We start from the raw sequence: 23,055 nt of genomic DNA on the forward strand, positions 1-23,055 counted from the left end.
GAAGTGCTATTTCTGATGTTGTGGGTCTTCTTTGGATCACTCACACACACCACAAACACAAACACACACACACACACACACACACACTCATTCACCTACACATTCACTCACACACCCTCACTCATTCAAACACACACACACACACACACACACACACACACACGCGTGCGCGCGCGCACACACACACACACACACTGACGCTTCCCCATCTTCCTGGCAATTTGCTGCATTGTTTGTCCTCAGAACCACTTGGTGTTTTTCACTGATAAAAGCTTCCTGGTGGGGAATTTAGTTGAGGAAGAGTGAAAAAGGAAGAAATATAACCAGTGTAGGGCTTGCTAGTGAGCAAAAAGACATATCATATGAAACAAAGTTTTAATTTTTATTTTACATATTTATACATAAAACTTTCAAGGAACCCTCTGAATCCAACAGAATGTTAATAGCACATCTAAAAATGAACCTCAGGTAGTCAACATTCACAAAATGTTGAAAACTGATTAAAATATACATATTACGGAGGTCTACAACTTCACTACGAGGCAGGCATGTATTTTCTGACTTGTATAGCACCATCATTTACAGTTCTTCTTTAAAACTACAGTGAAGAATGGAAGTAGTCAATGGTAAAATACTGCTCCAACTTAAAATCTCTAAACAAATAAAAATAAAGTTAAAACTACCCTCTTTTATTAACCATGATTTGTGATGGTGTAAGTACTGTACATTTTTTTTGTAACAATATTTTATTAAAATGCCTGATATTTAGTGGCACAGTAAAAAAATTAAAATAAATTAAGAAGCAAAGGCCAATCACTGGACGTTAAGCTTCAGACATTACCAATGACTAAGACTGATGTTTGTTTCTGCGCCACCTTTAGCAACAGCATTTTTACAACCACAGAAGCAAAATAAACTCTAGCTTGTCCTCTGGTTGGATGGCTTCCTCTCACTTTGCAGGCATTTTCTCTGCCATGTGCTTCTGTTGACTTTCGGCATGTCTGTCAAATCAATAATACAATTGTTTAGTGCTACGAAGTAAGATCCAAGCTGCTTTCCAATCAACAGCTAAAACATTCTCCCAAACGAGGTTCAGAATTACCCATAACGAAATCCAGGGAATCAAGAAACAGTCCTTCATTCAAATGGATTTTTCCTCTTTAATTTTAATATTCTATGCATGATTCATTTTATTTAATAAACCACTGGATTAACCTAAGACTGGTAGATGTCACCGCCTTTGAGAAAAGTGCTGTGTTTAAAAATGGAAAGAGGTAAGTCTCTGGGATCATTTATTCCACACACGTTTACTATGTGCCTTCTATGTGGCAGGCACTGCCCCTGGTTTGAGGGGTTTGGTGGTGAGCAGACAATGAGGTCGTTGTTCTCATGGAGCATATATTTCAAAGGAGAGAGATGAGAAAGGAACAAATAGACAAGGAGAGAGAGCCGACAGAGAATAAGCGCTAAGCAAGGCAAGGTGGTACGATAGAAAGTAACGTTGTGACGGCTTTATCTAAACACATGCGCGCACACAGACACAAATCTAAGTATTAACAACACTCCTGACAGAAATCTCAGTCCAGTTTCGTTCTCACAAAAGCTAATGTGGGAGGTAGAAAAGGGCAAAGGGGTCAAATATATGGTGGTGGAAGGAGATTCAACTTTGGGTGGTAAGTCCCAAAGCAATATATAGATGATGTATGATAGGATTGTACATGTGAAACCTATATTATTTTATTAACCAATGTCACCCAATAAATTTAATAATAACAGAAAAACCTAATGTCTTCCTGGCAAATGGTAGGCCTTTGTGGATGTAAAGATTTTCCATGTTTGTATACTTCCCTCGCTCTCAATTAGTCCTAAGGGCATGATTACGGCAGTGAGGGTAGGGGAAGTGTGGGGTGAGTCTTACTCCTCGAGCCCTACTGTGGCCGGTGAGCCCAAAGTGTGGCCAGCCCAGCACCTGGCTGGTGGAGACAGAGTGGGAGAAACGGCCAAGCTGCTTACGTCACTTGAACGGGCACTAATTAAACGTCTTCTCAGGGAATGGTAAGGGTCTGAAGGTTGCAAAAGACACATGTTTTGAAGGAGGATTTTAGGAAATTATAAATTTGGCAAGAGAAAAGTATCTAAGAGTGTAGTTCCCAGCTGTAATCAAAGGATCGAGGCAGTTTTTGTGTGCGGCCCTGATCTGGGTCGTCAATGACGTCAAGTTTAACTCATTGGTTTTATGCAGGATGTCTCTTATCTTTGGTACAGGGAAGACAAACCACACACACTTGCAGAAACAGGGAAGGGACAACAATGTTCTTGTCACATTCAGCAGTCCACAAATAATTGATGATCTTCATTTAACAAGAAAGGAACTCAAGAAAAAGGTATCAACCCTCTATTCCTAAAATAAAAACAAAACCACGCCTGTTAGCAGACCCCTTGTGGCTCTGTTTACGTGTATAAAAGAACCTTGATCATACTCATAAAGTAGCTCATAGGCTTCACTTAAACAGATTCAGCTCAAGAAATATTTTGATCCCCAATGAGTGAACGTTGTACTGCAGCTAATTAAGTTATCAATCTTACAGCAGTTTTAAAATATGTATCTGTGTGTGTGTGTGTGTGTGTGTGTGTGTGTGTATGCGCGCGTGCGCGCGCGCGCACGCACACACACACACATACAGCATGGGGTTTTTTCCTGAGAGAGAAGGAAAGAACAGACAGGAAACATGTTTGGAAAACACTGAAAATTGGCTATTGTTTTCAGACTTATATACAAGGGTGAATTTCAGTAAAATTTTAAAAGGCAGGAAAAGGGTTTCAGTCCATAAAACTAAAAGGCTCTCATATCAACTATATTTATATGAAAGTCCTTTTTAGGATTTGTTTCACTCAGCGCCCACTAATCAACAATCATTACTATGTACCTGGAAGGCTCTGTCTTAGGCTCTGGGGACACAGCAATAAATGAAAATGGCGTCGTCTCTGCTCTCAGGGGGTTTACAGTCAGGTAGGGATACACAGTAGACAAATAAATATAACACAATATGATTGGACTCCATATGGGAGGGATGCCATGTTGTCAAGAACAAAGGAAGAGAGTCCTACCTGAGTCTTGGGGGGGCCAGGAAACACTTCTCCAAAGAGGCATCATCCAAACAAGTGGTCCTCACGTGGCTGCACACTGAAATCATCTGGGAAGCTTTAAAAACTCCTAATGCCCAGGACACTCCATAGAACAATTAAATAGGCTCTTTAGGGGTGAGGCCCAGGCATCAACAGTTTATAAAGCTCCCAGGGTGGTTCCAATGGGCAGCCAAATCTGAGAACCACTGATCTGAACTGCCTGCCCTCTGCAATGGGGGGAGCTAGGCAGGCAAAGGGAAGAGGTGAACAGGACTTCAGCAGTCCCTACAGCCATGCTCTCAGCCCTCTAGCTGCTGGCTGCAAAACTCTGGGGCCGCTACCTTCAGGAACGTTTAAGTATCATCCTAAGTTTCCCCCAGGAGCAAAGTAGTATTTCTGCAGCCAGGAACGGACATAGAAACTTCTTCCCATCTGCTGCAATTTAAAGGGTTCCTCCAACACTTTCAAATTAGTGACTCCTTTCCTTTTAACCTCCTGGCTCTGCCTGCCCTGCTTCTCATGATCATACCACCTCAAAGGTATATAAAAAAAGTACAACTACAAATCTAAGTAATAGCTTAATCCTTTGAGAGAAGGGAGGAGCCTCTCAAGGTCCTTCGTACAACGAGGAATGCCAGTGCTGCTTTGAGGGGCAAACAGCAGGTCTCTGCTGTCACAGGAAAGTCACAGAATTTACCAAAGAGTTTAAATACGTTTCAGAAGACGCAGGTCCTGGTTGTATAGTGCACTACTGATTTCCCATAATCTTAACACCTGCATGCACATTTCTCAGACTAACAAAAGGGATTATGTCTTATAGTTGTTGGTGCAGTGCATGAATCCATCTGTAGATGGCAACAATATTATCTGCGTGTTACTGTGATATTTCAGACGCAGGCACATATGCTAAGAAGGTACGAGACGACCTTCTGGTTTTTGTTTTGTTTTGTTTTTTTGTTAGGGGTGAGGCAAGACAACGTTCAAAGCATACAAAACAGAGTCCTGCCTATAGGTCTTTTTAAAAAGCCTAAACACAATTCTGTGGCGTTTACTGTGCTACCCAAACTATTTTTATAATATTGCGTTTAGAAAAATATTTTACATTGAGAAGAGGTCCTGACAGCATTTTCACTACATATGTTTTCAAGCTTCTCTTGGATGGTGCTGGATCATGCAGTTAATTCCTTATGTTATTGTAACAAGCAGCGTTCTTTGTCTCCATGGGGAGCCTTCTACCCTCTGAATACCCTTTCTAGGATTAACAGTAATTGTTGCCTCCTGGTTTAAAGACTTTGTATGAACTGTCTCAGAAAAGGTGTCAGAGTAAATAGGAGATAATAGGAATGCTTACGATATTTCATGTACTTTATATGCTGATGGTGACAGGCTTTGCAACAAGGAAAGCTACTAAGAAATGCAAGGTTTTCACCAGCATTAGCCTAGTTTCCTTATCCCCTCGGGAAGGAAACATTCTTTACCTCTTTACAGAGAGGCGCTTGGAGCCAGGCCCAGCTAGAAACTCAAGTCCTGGAGTGTCCCCCTGGTGAGAACAATCTGGTGGCACTGATGCTGTGGAAAGATGCCAGTGTCCTGCCTTCTGGGCATGGCAGATGCGATCAAGAGTCAGGTCACATAACAGCAAGTGCCATTTTGTGGCACTCACCACGTGACTGCTTCTGTGCTGGAAATACGTCTGCATGGAATGGCTTAGGGCCAACTCCCCGGGGGCTAGTCCTTTAGGATCATGTCCTTCTAGGCTGACCTGACCTGGGTGGGCTGTAAGACATTCTAATACCCTGACAATCCATCCCAAGGGCAGGCTGGCTGTGGAAAAGCAATGCATTCGGAAAGCAGTTCGGGCCACTTCCCTTCCACTTTAACAGCTGACACCAGCAGAAGAGATTAGGTGAGCTGCTCATGGAAGCGAGGGACGATGTTCTCTAGAGTTCGCGTTTGCCCTAATTCTTAAACGTCAGACCCTCCCGGGCTTCTTTCTTTCTTTGGAAAGGGCGAAGCGTTACTGACCTGGTCAAGTCTTCAATGTCCACTAGCATGGCGTCCTGTTCCGTGTGCAGCTCATCTCGGATGAGGAGCAGCTGAACCAGCTCTTCGTTCAAGCCTGGGCAAAGACAAGAGAGTGTCTAAAAATAGATAAGACTGCATCCAAGTCAGAAGGAGGCACTATGGACCACTGTACATGTACCACAGACACCTACATATATTATATAAAGTTAACCATAATCGGAAAGCTATTTTTGTTACAATTTAGAATTCTTACACTAGCTTCTCATAAGCTCAGGAGAAGCCATCAATTTGAGAACATGACTAGTTTGTGCCATTATAGGAGTGCTGGAAGAAAAGCAGTAAAGTACCAAGTATTTCTAAATACATTCCGATCCAAGTGGGAAGAGAAGTTGTTAACTATTAGGAACAGCCTTTTAGAAAAAGCGGGGTTTTGTTTTGAAGAAACGTGAGCAATGAAGTCTGGGTTTCGTCAGGTTTCCCTCGGCTCGTCTTCAGGCTGCCCCTGCCACACTGACAGACAGCTATGTCAGATGCCCAGCTGGAGAGGATGGTGCCTCAGGGATGCTCAGAGGCTCTCGGCGGGCGGCTTAGGGAAGGAGCTGCACCGTGTGCAGGTTGTTCTAGGAAAAAGTATTTGCTAAACATACTGGAAAGCCAGGTGTGTTAAGATCTGAAGACAGCCCCTGAAAATCTCTGCACAATGGGTGCCAAGGAAAATATCCTTAGGACTTATACTGGGCATAAAATAGATGGAAACATTTTTAATCCTCTTGAAAAATATGAACAAGCAAGGGGCTCCCTCTTGCTTCCCCCCTCCCCCAAGTTCAGCTAAGAATGAAAGCTCTAGGTCTGGACCCATGGGAGACAGCCTTCATTTAGCAAGAGCTCTGGGCCCAGAAACCAAAGGAAGGAAGTGGGTATTCAGCTAGGTGCCCCTTGGAAATGCTTTTAGAGATCCCAACTTTAAATGATGCATCTGTCTGCCTTTAGTTCAGACTAGTTTCCAATTTAAAAAAGAGAGAAGAAAAATTAAAAATCACATAAAGAGGTCTTCATCTACCCTTCAAAAGGACGAGACGGCAATTTTATTTTTTAAAAGTGAAGAAAGATGTTTCAATAGTAAAACATCACTCGAAAGACTAACACTCCTCGTAATTTACTCTCAGTTAAAATTCAAATGTAGTAGAATTAAAACAAAAACCCTGTGGATCTATGGTTCTTAATTAAAATTCTTTCTTTCTATTTTAAAACAATACTGACTGTATTAACTTGACACTGAATATGTCCAATTCTATTTTTTCCAACGTGTGCTCGGGCTGGTTTTTTATACTAGTACCCAGTGCAGTGCCTGCAAGGTGCATAGAAATTTTTTTATTCCATATGAAATTTGTAACTTTTTATTATGGAAAATTTCAAACTGATACAAAACCAAAGAGAACAGTTTAAGAATCCCCATGCCCTGTGCATCCAACTACCTTCAACAATTATCAATTCATGGCCAAACTTGATTCATCCATCTCCCCATCCTCTACTGGATGATTTTAAAGCAAATTCCAGACATCATAGTATTTCATCTGTCAGTCCTTTAGTATGTATTTCTAAAGATAGGGCTCTTTAAAAAAAAATTAACATCACCACAGCAACTTTATCACACTGAATTCTTTTTTTTTTTAATTTTAAAAGTTGTTTTTTTCCCCCCCCTGAAATAACTTCTTAATAAAACATTTAGTTGGTGTTCAATTTTTTCCACTTGGCTCCTAAACGCTTTTGGTAGTTGGTTTGTTTGAATGCATCTATAAGTCCATAAGATTTATGAGCCCCTCTGGCCTAATCACATTGCCCCTGTGAGCGTGTTTTCTTTTTCATTCAGCGCAGCCAATCAGCTTGTGTGATCGCCACTCACTCACTACTCCTTTGCACACTTCAGTTATTCTGGGAGAAAACAGGCTCATATTTTGTCATTCTGCAATTTTCATGTATTGGTCATATATACTTCCACAACCTGGTATACCACAAAATAAGTCGAATTTGATTTGATGACCTAAATTGAATGTATATACGAGTAAAGCTGAGGGGATAATTGTATGATCAATGACTTGTAACTACTAAATTGTATTAGAAACAGATGTCGCAAGGCAAATACATGCCAGGCACTCACTAGGAGCTGGCGATTTAAGATGAATCAAAAGGACCTATATAACCTCTGCGAACCTTGAAAAGTTCTTGAAGTTCTGAATATTTCAAAGTAATTAAAAACAAAAAAAGATTTATTGTGATTCTTGGCCTTTCCTTGCAAACACACAGGAGGAACCTAATGAAATGTGTATGAAGGCTCTGAGTCACAGAAAGCGGCGCTGTCCCATTACGTCTTACATTCACCGTCCCCTTGTCAAGCACGTCTCACACTTACTTTCTATCTGGGAATGAAGGTCATTGACTATCACTTGTAGCTGCCCAATAGTCATGTCTCTCAGGTCTGTGGGCTTCAAGCTTCTCTTCATCAAGCACTCACTTATATGAGGCATGTGTGGCAGCTGCAGGGATGGAGGGAAAGGAAGCGAGGCATGAGGAGAGCAGCAAGCACACGGAACGTACCCACCCTCACGCACCCACTCAAGTCAAGTCTGGGCTTAGAAAGCTTTCCCAGTCTGACTTTCCCAGCGCGAGGCCCCACACACCACATAGTCTAAAACACTAATGGCCGCAAAACGCTACGCTCCTGAAATCGAAAGCTTTGGGACTGGTTCTTAATACACGCTGTGACAACTGGGAGTCAATTATCATGCCCACAAGTAATATCAATGGCATGGATAAAATCAATGATATCAGCTATTTATTACTTTATACCATGCTACAAGCGTTGTGCTATGCACTTTGAATGCTCTGTTCACGGAATTCTCACTATGGTGCTCTGACCTAGGTGTTATTCCCATTTCATAGATGAGAGAACCGAGAGACTTCTGTCACTTGCTCAGAGCCCCACAGCAGGTCAGGGGCAGAGCTAGACTTAAAATCCAAAGTGCAGGGCTCTTATCCACTATGCTATATGGTCTTCGTTGAAACAGGGCTATCGTAATAGCAAGTTTGCCACAACCAATAGGTTCTTAAACTGAGATCGCTTTAAAGGACTTTAAATATTCCCATGGCAGTTAATATTGCCCTTAAGAAACATAGTAGATATGAATCAAGAGCCAAGTTAACTTTTGTGAAATCTGTTGCTTACGCATCTTTCAGTGATACAGTAGGAAGGAAAAAGAAACAAACAAATATTTCTCAATGACAGTACTTTTTATAAACTGCCTTGGAGAAACCCAAGTTTGCATAATTCTGCTAAAGGACTTGGGACATCGTCAACCGTTTGCAGCCACCAAACACTCGCTTGAGTTTCAGCATTTGCTGCTTACGAGATCAGCGACGGGAGACTTTTTCCTGTTCTGTTTTTCCACTTCTACTTGCATTTTGGCCATTGGCTTGGCCATGGCGAGGGCCATTTTGGCTTCGGCTTGTAATTTCTTTTGCCTTGTGAGGAAATCCATATCATCTATGGATTCAGATTCCTCTTCAGTAGTGTCTCTGTCGGAATAGGAAGAACTCTGTTTGCTCTGCGAAGGGAAAAAGAGGCGCCTTGAGCTTTCCATGCCAGGTACCATCTTGGAAGAGGGGCTACACACAGCATCCCCTCAGCCCTCTTCGAGAGTTCCCTCCATCAACTCAGCTCGGCTCTGTACCCACCTCAAGTCACATTTAAAACGGGAGTTTATTTCCTCAGTGTCAATAGCAGACTCTGATTTTTAGCATAAAGAATAGCATAATAAATAACAGGAAGAATATATGTATGACAAACTTGAGACATTTCTTTCATCTTTAGTCTCAAAACTTGGCCGAAGTGACCAGACCACAGCAAAATATTTAACCCAGAGCTGAGGTGGTGTGTTGCTTTCTGGAGTGGACAGGATCTCTGGTATCCAATGATCAACACAGTTTCCTTGGTAAGAAAACATGATTGGTTAGTGAGAAAGGTGATAGATAGACCTCACAGCGTGCAAAGAATTCCGGCAACAAGCAACCATGATCAGTAAGCCATCTTTTAGAATACATGTGCCAGGAATGAGTAAGGGATGCCATCTACACATTATCTTGCTGGTTTCTCTGAGCAAACCCTCTATGCACTAGCCTTCCCACCTGCCCTGCCCCCCCATCCCCTGCCTTTTAAAAGGCATCCTACTGCTAGTCTGTGCTCATATTTCTAAACCCAGTGGAAAAGAATTGGTATTTACCATATTTTCCTTTAGAATTTTTTAGGGCATAGGTGATTTCTCTTATGGTTTAATATGAAAGCAGTTGCGAACTTGAACAGAGCTTATGCATCCTTGCTGTATCACAGTTTTGAGTTTTCGATCACTGTCACATTTTAGGTACATGCCATGTTAAGAAATGCAGAGCCATTTCTCATTTAAAATCTCTGCAATGTTTGCTCAACAAGCAACAGAAAAGCAGCTAAATGAGTAGGAAAGCGCGCACACTGGGCTTTAGCAGCAGCTTTAGGACTCACCATGGGCGACAGGGGGGTGTCCAGGCTGGTTTCGGTCTTACTGTCATCGGCATCGCTGTCTTTGTCACTGCCGCTGTCATTGACAAAGCATATCTGCAGGTTCATCCCGCTCTGCAGGCTGGGCAGAAGCAAACAGGACACTGATTCCACTCGGCTGTTTGTTATCTGGCCATCCCCAATACAACTGTGTGGTTTTACTAATAAAAAGTAGTTCTTCACGTGGAGAAGTGAATGACCAATGCTACTCTTAACTCCTAAATGATAACTTCCACCAGAGAAAAATAACGACAACTGGATATATTATAAAATAATAACTTTTACTAATATCGTATTAGTTTCTACCACACTAATTCTATGGTAAGTGAAAAATAATTTAAGACCACCTATTATAGTATGCAGCACAATACCAAATACATAGTTGGTGCCCAATAAAAATGTGTTGCATCATTGAGTTTATTTTTTTAATTTTTTAAAAGATTTTTTTATTGGGGAATTGGGGGATGGGAACAGTGCTGGGGAATTGGGGGAAGGGGAACAGACAAGTTGCTGTCCTTTTGGTCTTCAGTCTAGTTGTGGAGGACGTTGCTTCACTGGCCCAAATTGGCACCATCATTGCGCTCTTCCCGGGCGAGGCAGATCAGTCACCGGCTTTAGGACGGCCACTCACTGCAGCTGCTGGCTGCTGGCTATACATGGTAGCCCATGGCAACCCACTGCAGCAGGGGCTGCAGCCTACGCCGTCGCTGGTGACTCACAGCAGCCCAGCTCCAGGTTGAACTGTTGTTCAGCATCTTAGCTGTAGAGGGCAGTGTCACTGACCCTCATGTGGGATCCGAACCGGGGTCCTCTAGCATCCCAAGCCAGCTCTTAACCAACGTGCCACTTGGCCGGCCCAAGTCATTGAGTTTATATTCCTGTTGATGAAGATACGAATGGGGTCCTTGGTCAAATAACGCTGCATGGTGTCATCTAATGTCCTCGCCCACGGGGACAACCAGGAAGCTCACTATAGCCAGCATCCCAGGGTCACAGCCCTCTGAAGACTCCTTTCACCCCCACCCCCCGAAATAGTATAGGGTCATCTGAAGGAAAACTTTATTTACAGCAGTTGCCAAAAGCCAACCGAGGGAGCTCATTTATGTGATTTAAGGAAAAAACACACACCACAGGTCCACCCTAGAGAAACTTAAAGAAACCCCAGACCCAGTCAGAAACGCACAACCTTTGAACACAACGAGGTTCTACAGACTGCCTCATGCACACAGGGCCTCAGAGGTAGAGATTTCTTGGGAGATCATCATGTTTGTGGCAAATCCTGAAGCTTCAGGGATGATGTTGCCAGGGGTGTGGGCGCAAAGGGTCCCCCGTTGTGTACTTGTTACACACTAGGCCAGATGGCGGACCCAATTCTGTGTCCTAACCTTTTGAAGTGGAACACACTTCATGACTGTTTGGTGGCGGAGAGTTTTTAAAGAAGGAATTTTCTTAGCGCCAGTCTGTGCGTAAGAGGAGAGAAAGAAAAGGCAACAAGAGGCTTCTCAGCAGCAAGGGATCCTAAGGGAGCTTGCCTAAGTCAGGGTTAGGGCAGGGACACTGCCTTGCTCACGCCTTACTCCTCTCACAGGGAGAATGAGAAGAGCTCCTCTGATAGTTGACATTTGTATTTGCGTTTTTTTATTCAAATAGGTAGGGATGCTCTGTACAAAGGTGACTCATACAAAGTCTTCTTTGAAAATGATACAGAACCCAGAAAAATCTACTGATTTCACGCAGGCACCATCATTGTTAAGTGTATGTACTGCCACCTATTGTTCACTTCTAGAATTACTGCAAGTCCCAGCTTACTTCTCCAGTAAGGAAACGCCACCTTTTCCCTCAGTAGGCCCAGTTCTGTTCTCTTCCTGTCCTCCTGTGCAGGCAGGAGAGCAGGGCCCAGGGCTGGGCACAGAAGGCCACAGGCTCTGCTGCAATCAGCTCAGGGCGCTTGGAATCAGTCAGGTGCTTAGATTCATGTCTTTGCCTAGGCATATTGCTCTATGACCCTCAGTTTCCTCATCTGTAAAATGGGGTGAATAATTCGGTGTTTTGTAGAAGGATGAAAAGGGTTAGCTCAGAGCTGGGCATAGTTCATTACCCTCCTTTCTCTACTTCCTGAAAGCCTAGACAAAGGAACACAGGATTTGTGTAAAGGAACCTCTAAAGTCACATACTTGAATAGCTCACCTGGTCACAGTAATTCCCTGATGCACACTCAGGTTTCTGAGAAAGCGTTCTTAAGTTGTCTTTAACTCTGTTAGGCAGCCTGGACTTTTACTGAGCGGTATTTGTCTCCTTTTAACTTTCTTTCACTGGAGTTGTTTTCCTGGAGAAATCTAATAAGTTCAGGGCACCCTTTGATCCCACACAAATTAAGTTTTCAAATTTATTATCTGTAGTTGTTAAAATAAATAAATAACCCAACATCAATCCAATATTAATAATAAAACTCAAGATCTATGAGTTGGATGATAATGGGAAATAAAATTATAAACTAAAAACAGATGTATCTTAAAGGCATCTTTTAAAATAAAAAGACATATTTTAAATTAAACCGAATTTGAATCTAAGATTATGTAGCATTTTCTATTTATTGAATAGCTCAAGTCTTGAAAAGAAGTGTCTAGCCACTGGATACACCGATGTAAAAATATGAAATAACCCATGATACCATTATAAAATAAAATTTAAAACGTCCAAACTATTCTGAAGAAAGTTTAGTTGTAAATTTTGTTGTTCTGCCCCCAAACCGAGCTTTGTGCTCAGGCTCAGCTCAGACCTAAATCAACTACCCCATAAAGCGTTTCTAACTCAGAAAAGGCAAAGGGGAAAAAAAAGGGGGTGTGTGAGGATTTAGTAGTCAGAGTGAAATGAAAAAAAACACCTCAGGTAGAAATTCAGAAAATCGCCTTAGTACCACATTATCACCGTGGGAAACTGAACAGAGCTTCTTACAGGGTGAGACTTATAATTCCTTATAGCGGTAATCACCAAGAATGTTACTCTCAGGAAAAGGAAATTATATGACCCAACAGCTAATGGTTCAGAGGGGATTTTTGTAAAGACATCTTACAAAGGACTCAGGTTTCAAAAAGGATTTGTTTGCCTTTAGCCTTTAAGCGGGTTTTAAGATGAAGACGGCTTTGGGGAGACTCAACTCAGGCAGAGGCCTGGCTGTGGGGTGAGCAGGGCCACCAGGTGCTGCCCAAGGCCTGTGTGTCACAGGGTCAAGTTAGATAACCCCTGTCCGGCCCCTTCCTGCCCCGGGGAGGCGTGGCTGCCCTGACGCTCACTCCTGCAGCCTGGAAGTCCCTGGCCTCTGTCCCTCACAGGGCAGCGCATATGCAGTCTTTCAAAATCCAGGCTGCTGGGGGTCTCATGAGTCTGGATTGCTCAAGCACCATCTGAGGTGAAAACACAACATGACCCCCTCATCATGTTAATTAGCAACATAATTTAAGGTCTCCAAGTCAAGAATACTTGGTGTTTCAAATGGCATTTAGCAGAGAGTTGCCTCCAAAGAGGCTGCTTGACATCTATCTGCCGTGCCTGTGGATTTTAGTTCTGACACGTATGTGTCCTGGTTCTCCCAGCAACCTCTGCTCCTTATGCAGCAATGTAAAACCGCGCTGCTGCCCAGAGCTACTGACAGGAAGCCCCAAGGGTCTAGAAAGAGGGGAGCTCTGGATGGAGAATGCTCAGAAAAACGAAGAGATAAAGACTGTCTCCTGGACATCCCAGTGTGAACGGAAGTGGCTTTCTGAATGACAGTGCCTGTTGGCCAGGAGTGGGAAGACCAGAGTTGGGAGGCTGTTTGTTCAGCACCCGCATCTGCTTGGCATTTACAGTGAGAAAGACGGTTCGTTAGAAAACGCTTGTGCTGACCTCCAATGGCTGTTACCAGGGGATTACTAAAAACATGCACAGAATTGAGAGGAGGGCAGAGATGAAAAGTTGTTAACTATTAAGAGGACATCTCAAAAACTTAGCCAAGTGGTAACATGACTCGGTATAAAGATAAGACTTTTTCAAAATACAAGGACAAGACCAGATTTTTTCCTGAGACACACAATGTGATGGCCCTAAAGGTTGCTTAACTTCTAGTGGTGCAGCAGCCATTGGGAATCGGCCTTTGTCCTTGGCGTTGGGTGTGGTGACTGTGACTGGGCTGGTGTGAGGCCAGCTCTGAACCCCAGAACTATTTGGTGTTTGCTGATTTTAGAAATCTCCCAGTACCACCTTGGACCACCAGCATCTTCAACTGAGGCTGGGGACACATGACAGAGCTCAGCCAAAAGCAGCAGCGGGACCTTACCAATCCGTAGCTGACCTCAGACACACGAGTAAGCCCATGTGAGCCAAGCTCTGATCAGCAGAACTGCTCATCTGACCTATAAAGGCTTCTAAGCAGAATTCAATGCTGACCGTTCTATGCCACTGAAGTGGGTGGGCTTTTATTACACACCAGCACTGTGGCAAAAGGTAATTGGTGCAAAGTCACGAAGGAAGAGGCTACAGGCTGGACCTCTTTTGGAATCCAGTGGCCTTTCCCCCAATTACACGTAACCTTAGGGTTGTATTGATTAGATCCTGCCTGTGATGGCAATATAATTTTAAAGGGCAGATACCTCCTGTGGTTGCTTATAATTTCAAGGCCATCATATGATTTCCTTAAGAAACACAGTGAGAGGAAGCTTCCCATATACCTATGGGTTTCAGACTTGCCTTGCTCATTGTCTGTCCACAACCAGCGTGACTGTGAGAACCATGGCCCTGCTGTGCCATTCATTACTCAATAGCCCCAACGAGTTTCCGAATGGGCTGTTAAAATATATTCTTTCCATTTATTTTAATGGATCGTTGATGCATTATTCAAAGACTTTCTTTATAATGAATAATGAGCCATATTTTTATACCATATCTTTTTCTGTTTCATGAGCATTTCAAAGGGGAAGGAACATAAAATGTGGGCTGTAATTATCGAAGGGTAGCTGTAAACACATTTCACTTTTCTAAGGATTTGTCGTGAAGAAAGAATGTGAGAACAACTGAGGTTCGGACAAGTTCTAGATGTACCACATGTGTGATGGTGTCTCTATGGACTGTGCTGAGGTGGGTTGAAAAATTGTAACATATTTTTCCATCCCCTAAACCCTGCCCCTTCCTCTTCTTTTCCCTGCTGCCTATTCCATATTGACATTTACCGTGAGAGTTACAGAAACACCTGTTACTATTAAAAAAAAAGGGAAAGGCAAAGTTGTTGCTTCCCAACATGTGTTATGAAAATACACAGCTATTTCTTATTTTACCTTAGTGGGATTGTGTTACCTTTCTTTGCTATGGGCTGTGTGATGTATGAGATGATAATTTGACTTTTTAAAAGGAGTGGTACTCATATAACAGGTGAGAATACTGCGGTTCCAACATTTATCATCCTACACACAGAAGACCTATCAAGGATATTTATAACTCTATTAGAGAGAAGAGGGATGTTTAACTGTCCATCCTCTCATTCATTTGATGACCAGGCAATAAGATCTCTGCAAACTGCAGGCACCAATACGCTAGTGTTGAGCAGCCGCTGTCCACTTCGGCCACGGCACAGACTTTCTAGTTTGCTACAGTCCCACCTATTGCCTTTTATCTGGGCTACTTCACTCATCTATGTTTCTTGCTGGCCGCTAAAGGCATTTGATAGTTCACAACCCTTATATTAAGTAGATGCATACTAGTAGTTGAACCAAGAATAACAGAAACCAGGACTTCCAACAGGAACCAGTGCTTGGCTCATCACATCACAGTGTATAAACAGAAATGTATAGAAATACATAGGGCAAATAGTGCTATATAGGGCATTGGAAGAGATCTAAAACAAACAAAACAAAACAAAATACCACTTAGCAGACACTCCTTATCTTACAAGTGAGAAAAGAAATACTTTTACTACCCGGACATTAATTAGTAAGTAAGGTGTCATCCACGAAGAGTGAATGAGCAGAAAAGAGCAGAAGAAAGGAGATCCTGGTGAATCGGGGGTGGTGGAAATAAATGCAGGGGAGGGAGGGAAAGCCAGCCCTCCAGCAGTTATGTGCCCAGAAAAGTTAAGGGTAGTTTTAAACTGTGTACTAAAGAGGGGAGTTGGGGAAGGGGAGCGTTATGTCTCTTTATGGCCTGTCCTGACCGCACATGGTACAGGACTCAGGTATTTGGCTTCCTCAGCAGGAGTTGAGGACGGCAGCTTCGAAGGTGCCCTCTCTAGGTTTCGCCTCCTAATCCTACACATACTCTGTTTCTGCTCCCTTTCCTAAGGCTAGGTCTGGGCCCTCCCATCTATACATGTTCACATGATGACTGGCAGGTGTCCAACACCACGTGGCCACAGAATCTTCTTACTACAGAAAAACTGGTGGAAAAGGGAAATTAGCATTCACCAGCTTTTCTTTGGTGAAGCATCAGCCCCTGTGTCCTAACCTGATTCTCTAGAGCAGCGGTTCTCAACCTTTCACATGGGTCACCTAAGACCATCGGAAAACACATATTTTCGATGGTCTTAAGAACCGAGACACTGCTCCTCTATCCGTCTTCAGGCCCACATGCAGATACGCCCACTTACGAGTACCCGGCGACCCCTGTGAAAGGGTCCTTCGATCCCCAAAGGGGTCGCGACCCACAGGTTGAGAACCGCTGCTCTAGAGAACTATAAATACTTGCATTCCTCCGACAGCTGCTGGGTCTAATTCCACATCAGTGTCCGGTTCCTTCACTAATGACCACTTTACATGTAATTAAATTTGTAATTATAGGATCTTAACATTGGAAAAAATGCATTTTCACCAGACTATTTTCTAGCATGAACTGAGGACCAGAATGAGGCTTCTTCTGATACAGGAACAATGATGGAATAAAACATATCTCCTAGGTGCCAAATGTGGTTTACTTTCATCTTAATTAAAGCCTAATGGTTTGTAAGGAATCTACATTCCGAAATAAAAAGAGTGACCATTGTTGAGCATCTGCTACGTGCTAGGCACTTTATATATTTACCTATCCTCAAATATACATAAAGTATTATGACCTCCATTTTACATGAGAAAATTAAGGCTAAAAAGTTAAATTATACAAGGTCACAAAACTGGTATTTTACTCTAGGACTAGAGAGTCTTTCTTGAGAGGCCAGGGCACCTTAAGAGATTCATTAAGTATATTTTGGTGACATATATCATGGGCCATTAAGCAGCTAGTAAAAATATGTATGATAGAAGAACAATTATGAATACGGGCAAAAGTTCCTGATATAGTAAATGAAAACAAAAAGGCTATAAAACAGTAGGTATAGTATGATTTCAACTTTGTAAACAAAAAAGTGGAGAGATATGCACAGAAAAGGTGGCAGGAAATAATACCTAAATATTTTTTGGTGGAAGAAATTGAATTTTTCTCTCTTGAGTGCCTTGGAGTTGCCACGTGTGGGCATTTAGCAGGAATTAAAGAAAGGAAAAGGAGAGAAAATGGGAGAGATGATTAGGACTTATGTGTTGAAGAAAAGGTGAGTAGGATTAAATGTTTGACAGGTGGAAGAGGATGGTTGCGTGCCTGACTCAGATGGTGTCTATGCAGGGACCATGAGTCACATATGAGTCAGGCTGGGCTTCTGTTTTTGGCAGCGTGTTGGGGGTGGTAGGAGATCCTCTTGGAGGGCAGCAAGAAACACATTTTCTTATAAGTGAACATTTCTGTGGATGGACTTTTTGATTCAACTGTTGACATCCCAGGTTCAATCCCATTCTCCTCCTTGGACCTGCAGTCGATTATAGAGTCTAAATTAATTGATATACATTGAACCATATTTTTAAAGCCAGCCTATTTATTCTGCTCAGGGCAGACAGAGTTTAAACTTATATGTGCCTGAACTGCTCATGAGTTTCAGCTATTGGAGCTGAAGAAATGCTTGTCCCCTTCCAGACCTGTGACGATGTTCACATGGCTGGGGTAAAATTATAGCAGTTAGAGGGTCAGTGTCTCTCTATATTTTTGAGGGGTATGCCTGGATTTTATGAAAATGGCAAATTCTTTTTTTTTTTTTTTTTTTAAAGATTTTTATTGGGGAATTGGGGGGATGGGAACAGTGCTGGGGAATTGGGGGAAGGGGAACAGACAAGTTGCTGTCGTTTTGTTCTTCAGTCTAGTTGTGGAGGGCGTTGCTTCACTGGCCCAAGTTGGCACCATCATTGCGCTCTTCCCTGGCAAGGCAGATCAGTCGCCGGCTTCTGGACGGCCGCTCACTGCGGCTGCTGGCCGCTCACGTTGGCTGCTGGCTACATACGGTACCTATGGCAACCCACTGCCACAGGGACTGCAGCCTACGCCGTCGCCAGCGATTCATGGCAGCCCAGCTCCAGGTTGAGCTGTTGTTCAGCATCTTAGCTGTGGAGGGCAGTGTCACTGGCCCTCATATGTGGGATCCGAACCGGGGCCCTCTGGCATCCCAAGCGAGTTCTTAACCATCGCACCACTCGGCCGGCCCATGGCAAATTCTTTTAATCTCTCGATCAATGAGTTACTACTGCTTTCACCACGTTTTGCGATCATGTTTAAAAAAGTGTTGGGGCTATTGTTTAGGCTTGGTTCCATAGTAAGCTTGATCTCAAAGACATTCTCTTTTGTGATTTAATTTGTGGTCATCTGGTCTATGTAGTCATTAAAAAGAATGCAGTTGATCTACTGAATTGCATTGATTCTATGAAGTGTGGTTACCCATACTTTGCCTTATTTATTTATTTATTTATTTATTTATTTACTTACTTACTTACTTATTGTTTAAGCAGTACAGTTTTATTGTAAAGCTCAAGAGAAAAGCTCTCCGGAGAGAGGGGGATCCGAAAGTGGAATACTTGTCGTCTTTAAAATCGGGATGTGCCTCACAATCTCTGTCACCCAGGCAGCTGGTGGCAGGACTGCTCCACTGAACTGTAACCCTCTTGGGTAACAAGCCAGTTAAGGAACACTGAGGAAGAGGCCGGCTCTGGTAGTTGACCTTTCATGCCTTCAAAGAAGAACAACAAAGCTTCAGGACCAAAACTTGCAGACAGGGACAGTGGCTTAGAAGGTGATGCAAGGAAGCATCGCCTGGAGACACACAGGGTGACACTGTGGGGAAAAGCAAAGACTGACAACTCTGAGGGAAAGTGGTTAAACAGAGAATCGGACTCCAACTGTGAAAAGGGTTTGGGACTACCTTAACCAACACATTTTACTGTTTCTTTCTTTCTTTTTTTTTTTTGTATGCACAAAAGACACGTGATAAAAGTGCATATCCAAATGAGCCTAAAAGGACTTTTCAATAACTAAAATAAAAATTCTAAGAGTTAAGAGGCATGTGTCACCATTTAATTGGCAGTGGATTTTTTTTGGAAATATCTTCCTTGGGTTTTTAATGCATGGGATAATCTGAATGAGAATAACCTGAGGGGCACAGGACATTTTAGAAGGTTGAACAAAAGGATTCAACCTCCAGAAGACACAGCTGCCCTGAAGTCAGTGAGGGTGTTTTCTAGCAGCAGTGAATGTTTTTGTAAACTCTCAAAGGAGCCCAGTCTTCACATGAACTGTGTGTGTCCAGACATGAGTGTAGGCGCACTGTCCAAAGGGAGTGTAAATTGCAGTAATAAAGTCACGATAACTTGTCAAAGATGGTGCACCAATGAAAAATCATTCCCAGAAGCTCTTTTAATTAAACATTCAGCTGGCCACTGGAGCCATTTTTAAATATAAAATGGAGCCCTGTGGCCATTTTCTTCCTGCTTCCCACCGTTTTGCAATAGCTCTGACAATGAATTCTCATTGGTGATTAAAAAAAAAAATTCATAAGGCAGGGTACAGCTGGTTATGCCTCTAGCAAGATGTCAAATTTCGCTTGCACAAAATTAATTGCACCTAATTAAACTGGGGTCATTGGCATTATTGTAAAGTGAGGCTATTTATTAGACAAAGAAAATTTCTCAAATACCAATTTGCTTTTCTTTCGGGTTTGTGAAGGAGAAGAATTGCTTACATAATTAAATTTGTTTTGCCATTTTAATCTTATTGCTCCTCAAAAGAGCCACTTCAAATCTTGCTTCAGTTTTAAAATTGGGTAATATTTTAGAATACTAGAGGTAATCCTTGGAGGACATAAAAGCATGATAGGTTTTGTGTAAATTACCCAATGACTTTTCAAATAGTATTAAAAAAAAATTGTAAGCCACCATTTGCAATGACATGTACCTTGGATTTACTAATATGTAGGGTTTCTAAGCAAATTATTAGTATATATACATGACATAATTATGAAATGTAAAAGACATGTTGCATGTTATAAATAGGTTGCTACAGCATGCACCTATTATTTCAACAACACAGATGCCACAGAGAGCAAATTTCATTGTGATGAAGCAGAACCACCCCTTTCCTCACCCGTGCCGGGTATACATGACTATTCTGCTTACTTCTTCCAGGAAATTATATAAACATTATTACCAAAATGATGCTGGTTCGACCTGTAATTTCATGGCAGATTATACATACAGAGTCTCAGCTCCTCATATTCAAAGCTCCTGTGAATCCAATTTCTTTAAAGGCTCTCTAGGTCAATTTTATCTGTCCAGTTGATACTACTCCCTGGGCTATGGGGCGCCCCTCTGCCCCAACCCAAACACAAAAGGAGGTGATAGGCATCTATTATTGGCCTTGTCTCAGCCATTCACCAATAATAAACCTATAAGAAAGAAATGAGTTTTGATTTGGGGATGTTGGAATGGTTGAGATAAACAGTAATTGTTATTCAAACCAGCTGCTCAACAGCTCTCTGGGGAATTCCTGTTTTTCATAATATTCACAATATTTGGAGAGAAGGGTATAGCCTATTCTAGGTTACACCATCTCATCGCATACTGTATGAAAAAGACTATTAGATTGCATTTATATTTATATGTATGTAAATAAAATCTATCTTGGGTAAAGTAAGAAGAGAGGTGAGAGTCAGGTTTATTTTGTCATGACTTTGAGAAAAGGAGAATGAAGAAGCCAGAGAAAATTTTCTCTACAATATCAGATCAGGGTGGAATGCTGGAGAAATGAAAGATTTCCTCGATGTCTGACCACTCGGTCTTGTGTTCTGATAGCAGCCAAACCGGTTTCCATTACTTGAACAACACTGAGCTGTATAAACTCAGAATCCAAAATATAATGAATGCTGATTCAAGATTAACTTGGTCAATAGAAATATTTTATAGGAAAGTATTATACCAAGTAGTAAGAGAAATGGATTTTTTTTTCAAGAACATGAATATACCTAATATTTCTTAGAAACCTTATCTCAAAGATAGGTAATTCATTTTTCTCATTTCCTTTTAAGCTCTTACACAAACTTTTTGCTGAAACATTTTTAAATAGGAAAAAACATGACAAAGCTCATACAGCCTCAGTTCAAAAAGGCTGATTATGTGTAGATTCGCAAATTTTAAAGAAAAAAATGGCACTTCCTATATTTGTCACATTTCAGTATAAGTCAAATTTAATTAATTGAGTTATAAAGCAGTATCAAAAATTCTTTTGCTGCAGTTTTAGGCATGAAATTTCTTTCATGTCTAAATTTCTTTCATGCCTAGCTTAAATTTAACAGTTTGTCACTCTTTCAAATGGTGCTTTAGGAGATAGCACCAATTAGAAAAATTCAGTGGGGCTGAAACCCAAAGGACAACCGAGAACAACCGAGAAGGACCTGTACACACACAGAAGCAGCTTAAACCCATGTTCTTAGAAGGCCCTCATGACACTTCATAATCTCTCACATAACGTGCATGAAGTTAACTTTTACAGGGAAATGCACATCCTTTCAAATACATACACAGAACACCATTATTTTGCTGAAGATCCCACTTATACCTGCACAGGCCCTGCCTTAAAAGTAAGCTTAGCACGTCAGAATCCATCGCTTGGCCAATTAACTTGAAGTCCTCAGCCTCATTTAAAATTGAGTACTGAGCTCTTCATTGTAGTACATTCATATAAAATTAACCTGGTTCTGATTATTTAACTAATTCAACACATGTGCGCTGGTTCCTTTTGGAGCACCGTATCGCTGACCTCCACGTTCTAGCATCCCTCAAATATTGTACTTTTGTGAGTAAGAGGTAAACGAAGAATTTCAGGATTGTAGTACATTAGAAAAATATTAGTTCTAATAGGGATTGGGAAGATGGGTTACACAATTGTAACTGATCGTCTCCTAGGGCTTTTCTCCTACATTATTACTTACTCATGAGGGGGAATGACAGTCAGTCTTTGCAGACTTCAAATTTACAGGGATAAAGTGGTATTTCTTAGAAACATTAAGTGTCATTATTAATCATCATCCTAAGGAGTATCCAAAAAGTCATCGTGCTCTCTCAGAGGATGAGCTCATCCCAGCATGTGCAGATAAAAACATCTGAAAGAACAGGGTATAAATAATCTTCCTTATGGCGCGAGTCAACAAGTGTAGCTTGTTCTGAGCTACTGTGAAATACATACGTGTTTAGATATTTGTGTCTCCAAAGGGGAAAAATGACTCAGTGATTTTTCAAGTGATTCAAGTGGTTCTTCTATGCTAGAAGAGTTTCAGGTGGGTGCTGGGGGCCTGCAGGGGAGGGATGGAGAGGGGCGCCAAAGAGGAGGCATGGTGAGGGGCATTGAAGGCAGAGGGTATGAAGTGACATTAAAGGGAAATGATGGGGGGCCATTTCTGGGCAGGGGTATCCTTGTTTTCCTTCTTCCATTCTCCTGAACCACAGGGTCAGAGGGCTTCTGCACGCGACTTTATTTGAGAAGGTATTTCTGTTATTAAAAGTAATAAAAACCTTCCTGAGACTTCTTTTTAAACACAACATATTGAACTCTTTTTTCTGAAATCCTACTAAAATAATATTAAAGGAAGAAAGAAGGATTAAACCAACATGGACAAAGAAAATGAAAAAGAAGACAATACCAGCACACAAGAGCATTTGGAAAGAATTTGGAAGATAAAATGCAGATGGATGAGAGGCATCAGACCAAACTACCTCAATTTGCTGGATGCCTGCAGGGCTGGCTGGCGGAGGAAGCACATGCATGTATACCACAGAATCCTGGACATGCTCAGGTACACCTGATGGCAGGAATGGCATAGGATTGCACACAGATAGATTGACTGCACACCTGATAGGACTATCTAGACCATCTATTGGCCCTGTCCTCCTGTGGCCAGAAGAATGAGGAAGTTCATTATCTTGAGAGGTTGAATCAGAGAAGCTCTGTGGCAC

General features: G+C 42.0%; 1 protein-coding gene across 11 annotated transcripts in view; it reads right to left on the minus strand.

The window, feature by feature from the left end:
• Positions 1–361: 361 nt before the first annotated feature.
• The window catches only part of SCHIP1 (schwannomin interacting protein 1), a 731,629-nt gene continuing 708,935 nt past the window's right edge, over positions 362–23,055 (minus strand). For all 11 annotated transcript variants that reach the window (XM_019627052.1, XM_019627033.1, XM_019627029.1 and 8 more), the window contains 5 exons: positions 9,704–9,821; positions 8,556–8,753; positions 7,562–7,685; positions 5,152–5,245; positions 362–1,001 (listed from right to left, as the gene is read on the minus strand). In XM_019627052.1, the coding sequence (XP_019482597.1) occupies positions 950–1,001; positions 5,152–5,245; positions 7,562–7,685; positions 8,556–8,753; positions 9,704–9,821 (586 nt within the window). In that variant the 3' untranslated portion in view covers positions 362–949. The remainder of the gene's footprint in view (positions 1,002–5,151; positions 5,246–7,561; positions 7,686–8,555; positions 8,754–9,703; positions 9,822–23,055) is intronic.

Source organism: Hipposideros armiger, unplaced genomic scaffold, assembly GCF_001890085.2.
Source record: "Hipposideros armiger isolate ML-2016 unplaced genomic scaffold, ASM189008v1 scaffold_16, whole genome shotgun sequence".
Classification (NCBI taxonomy): Eukaryota; Metazoa; Chordata; class Mammalia; order Chiroptera; family Hipposideridae; genus Hipposideros; species Hipposideros armiger.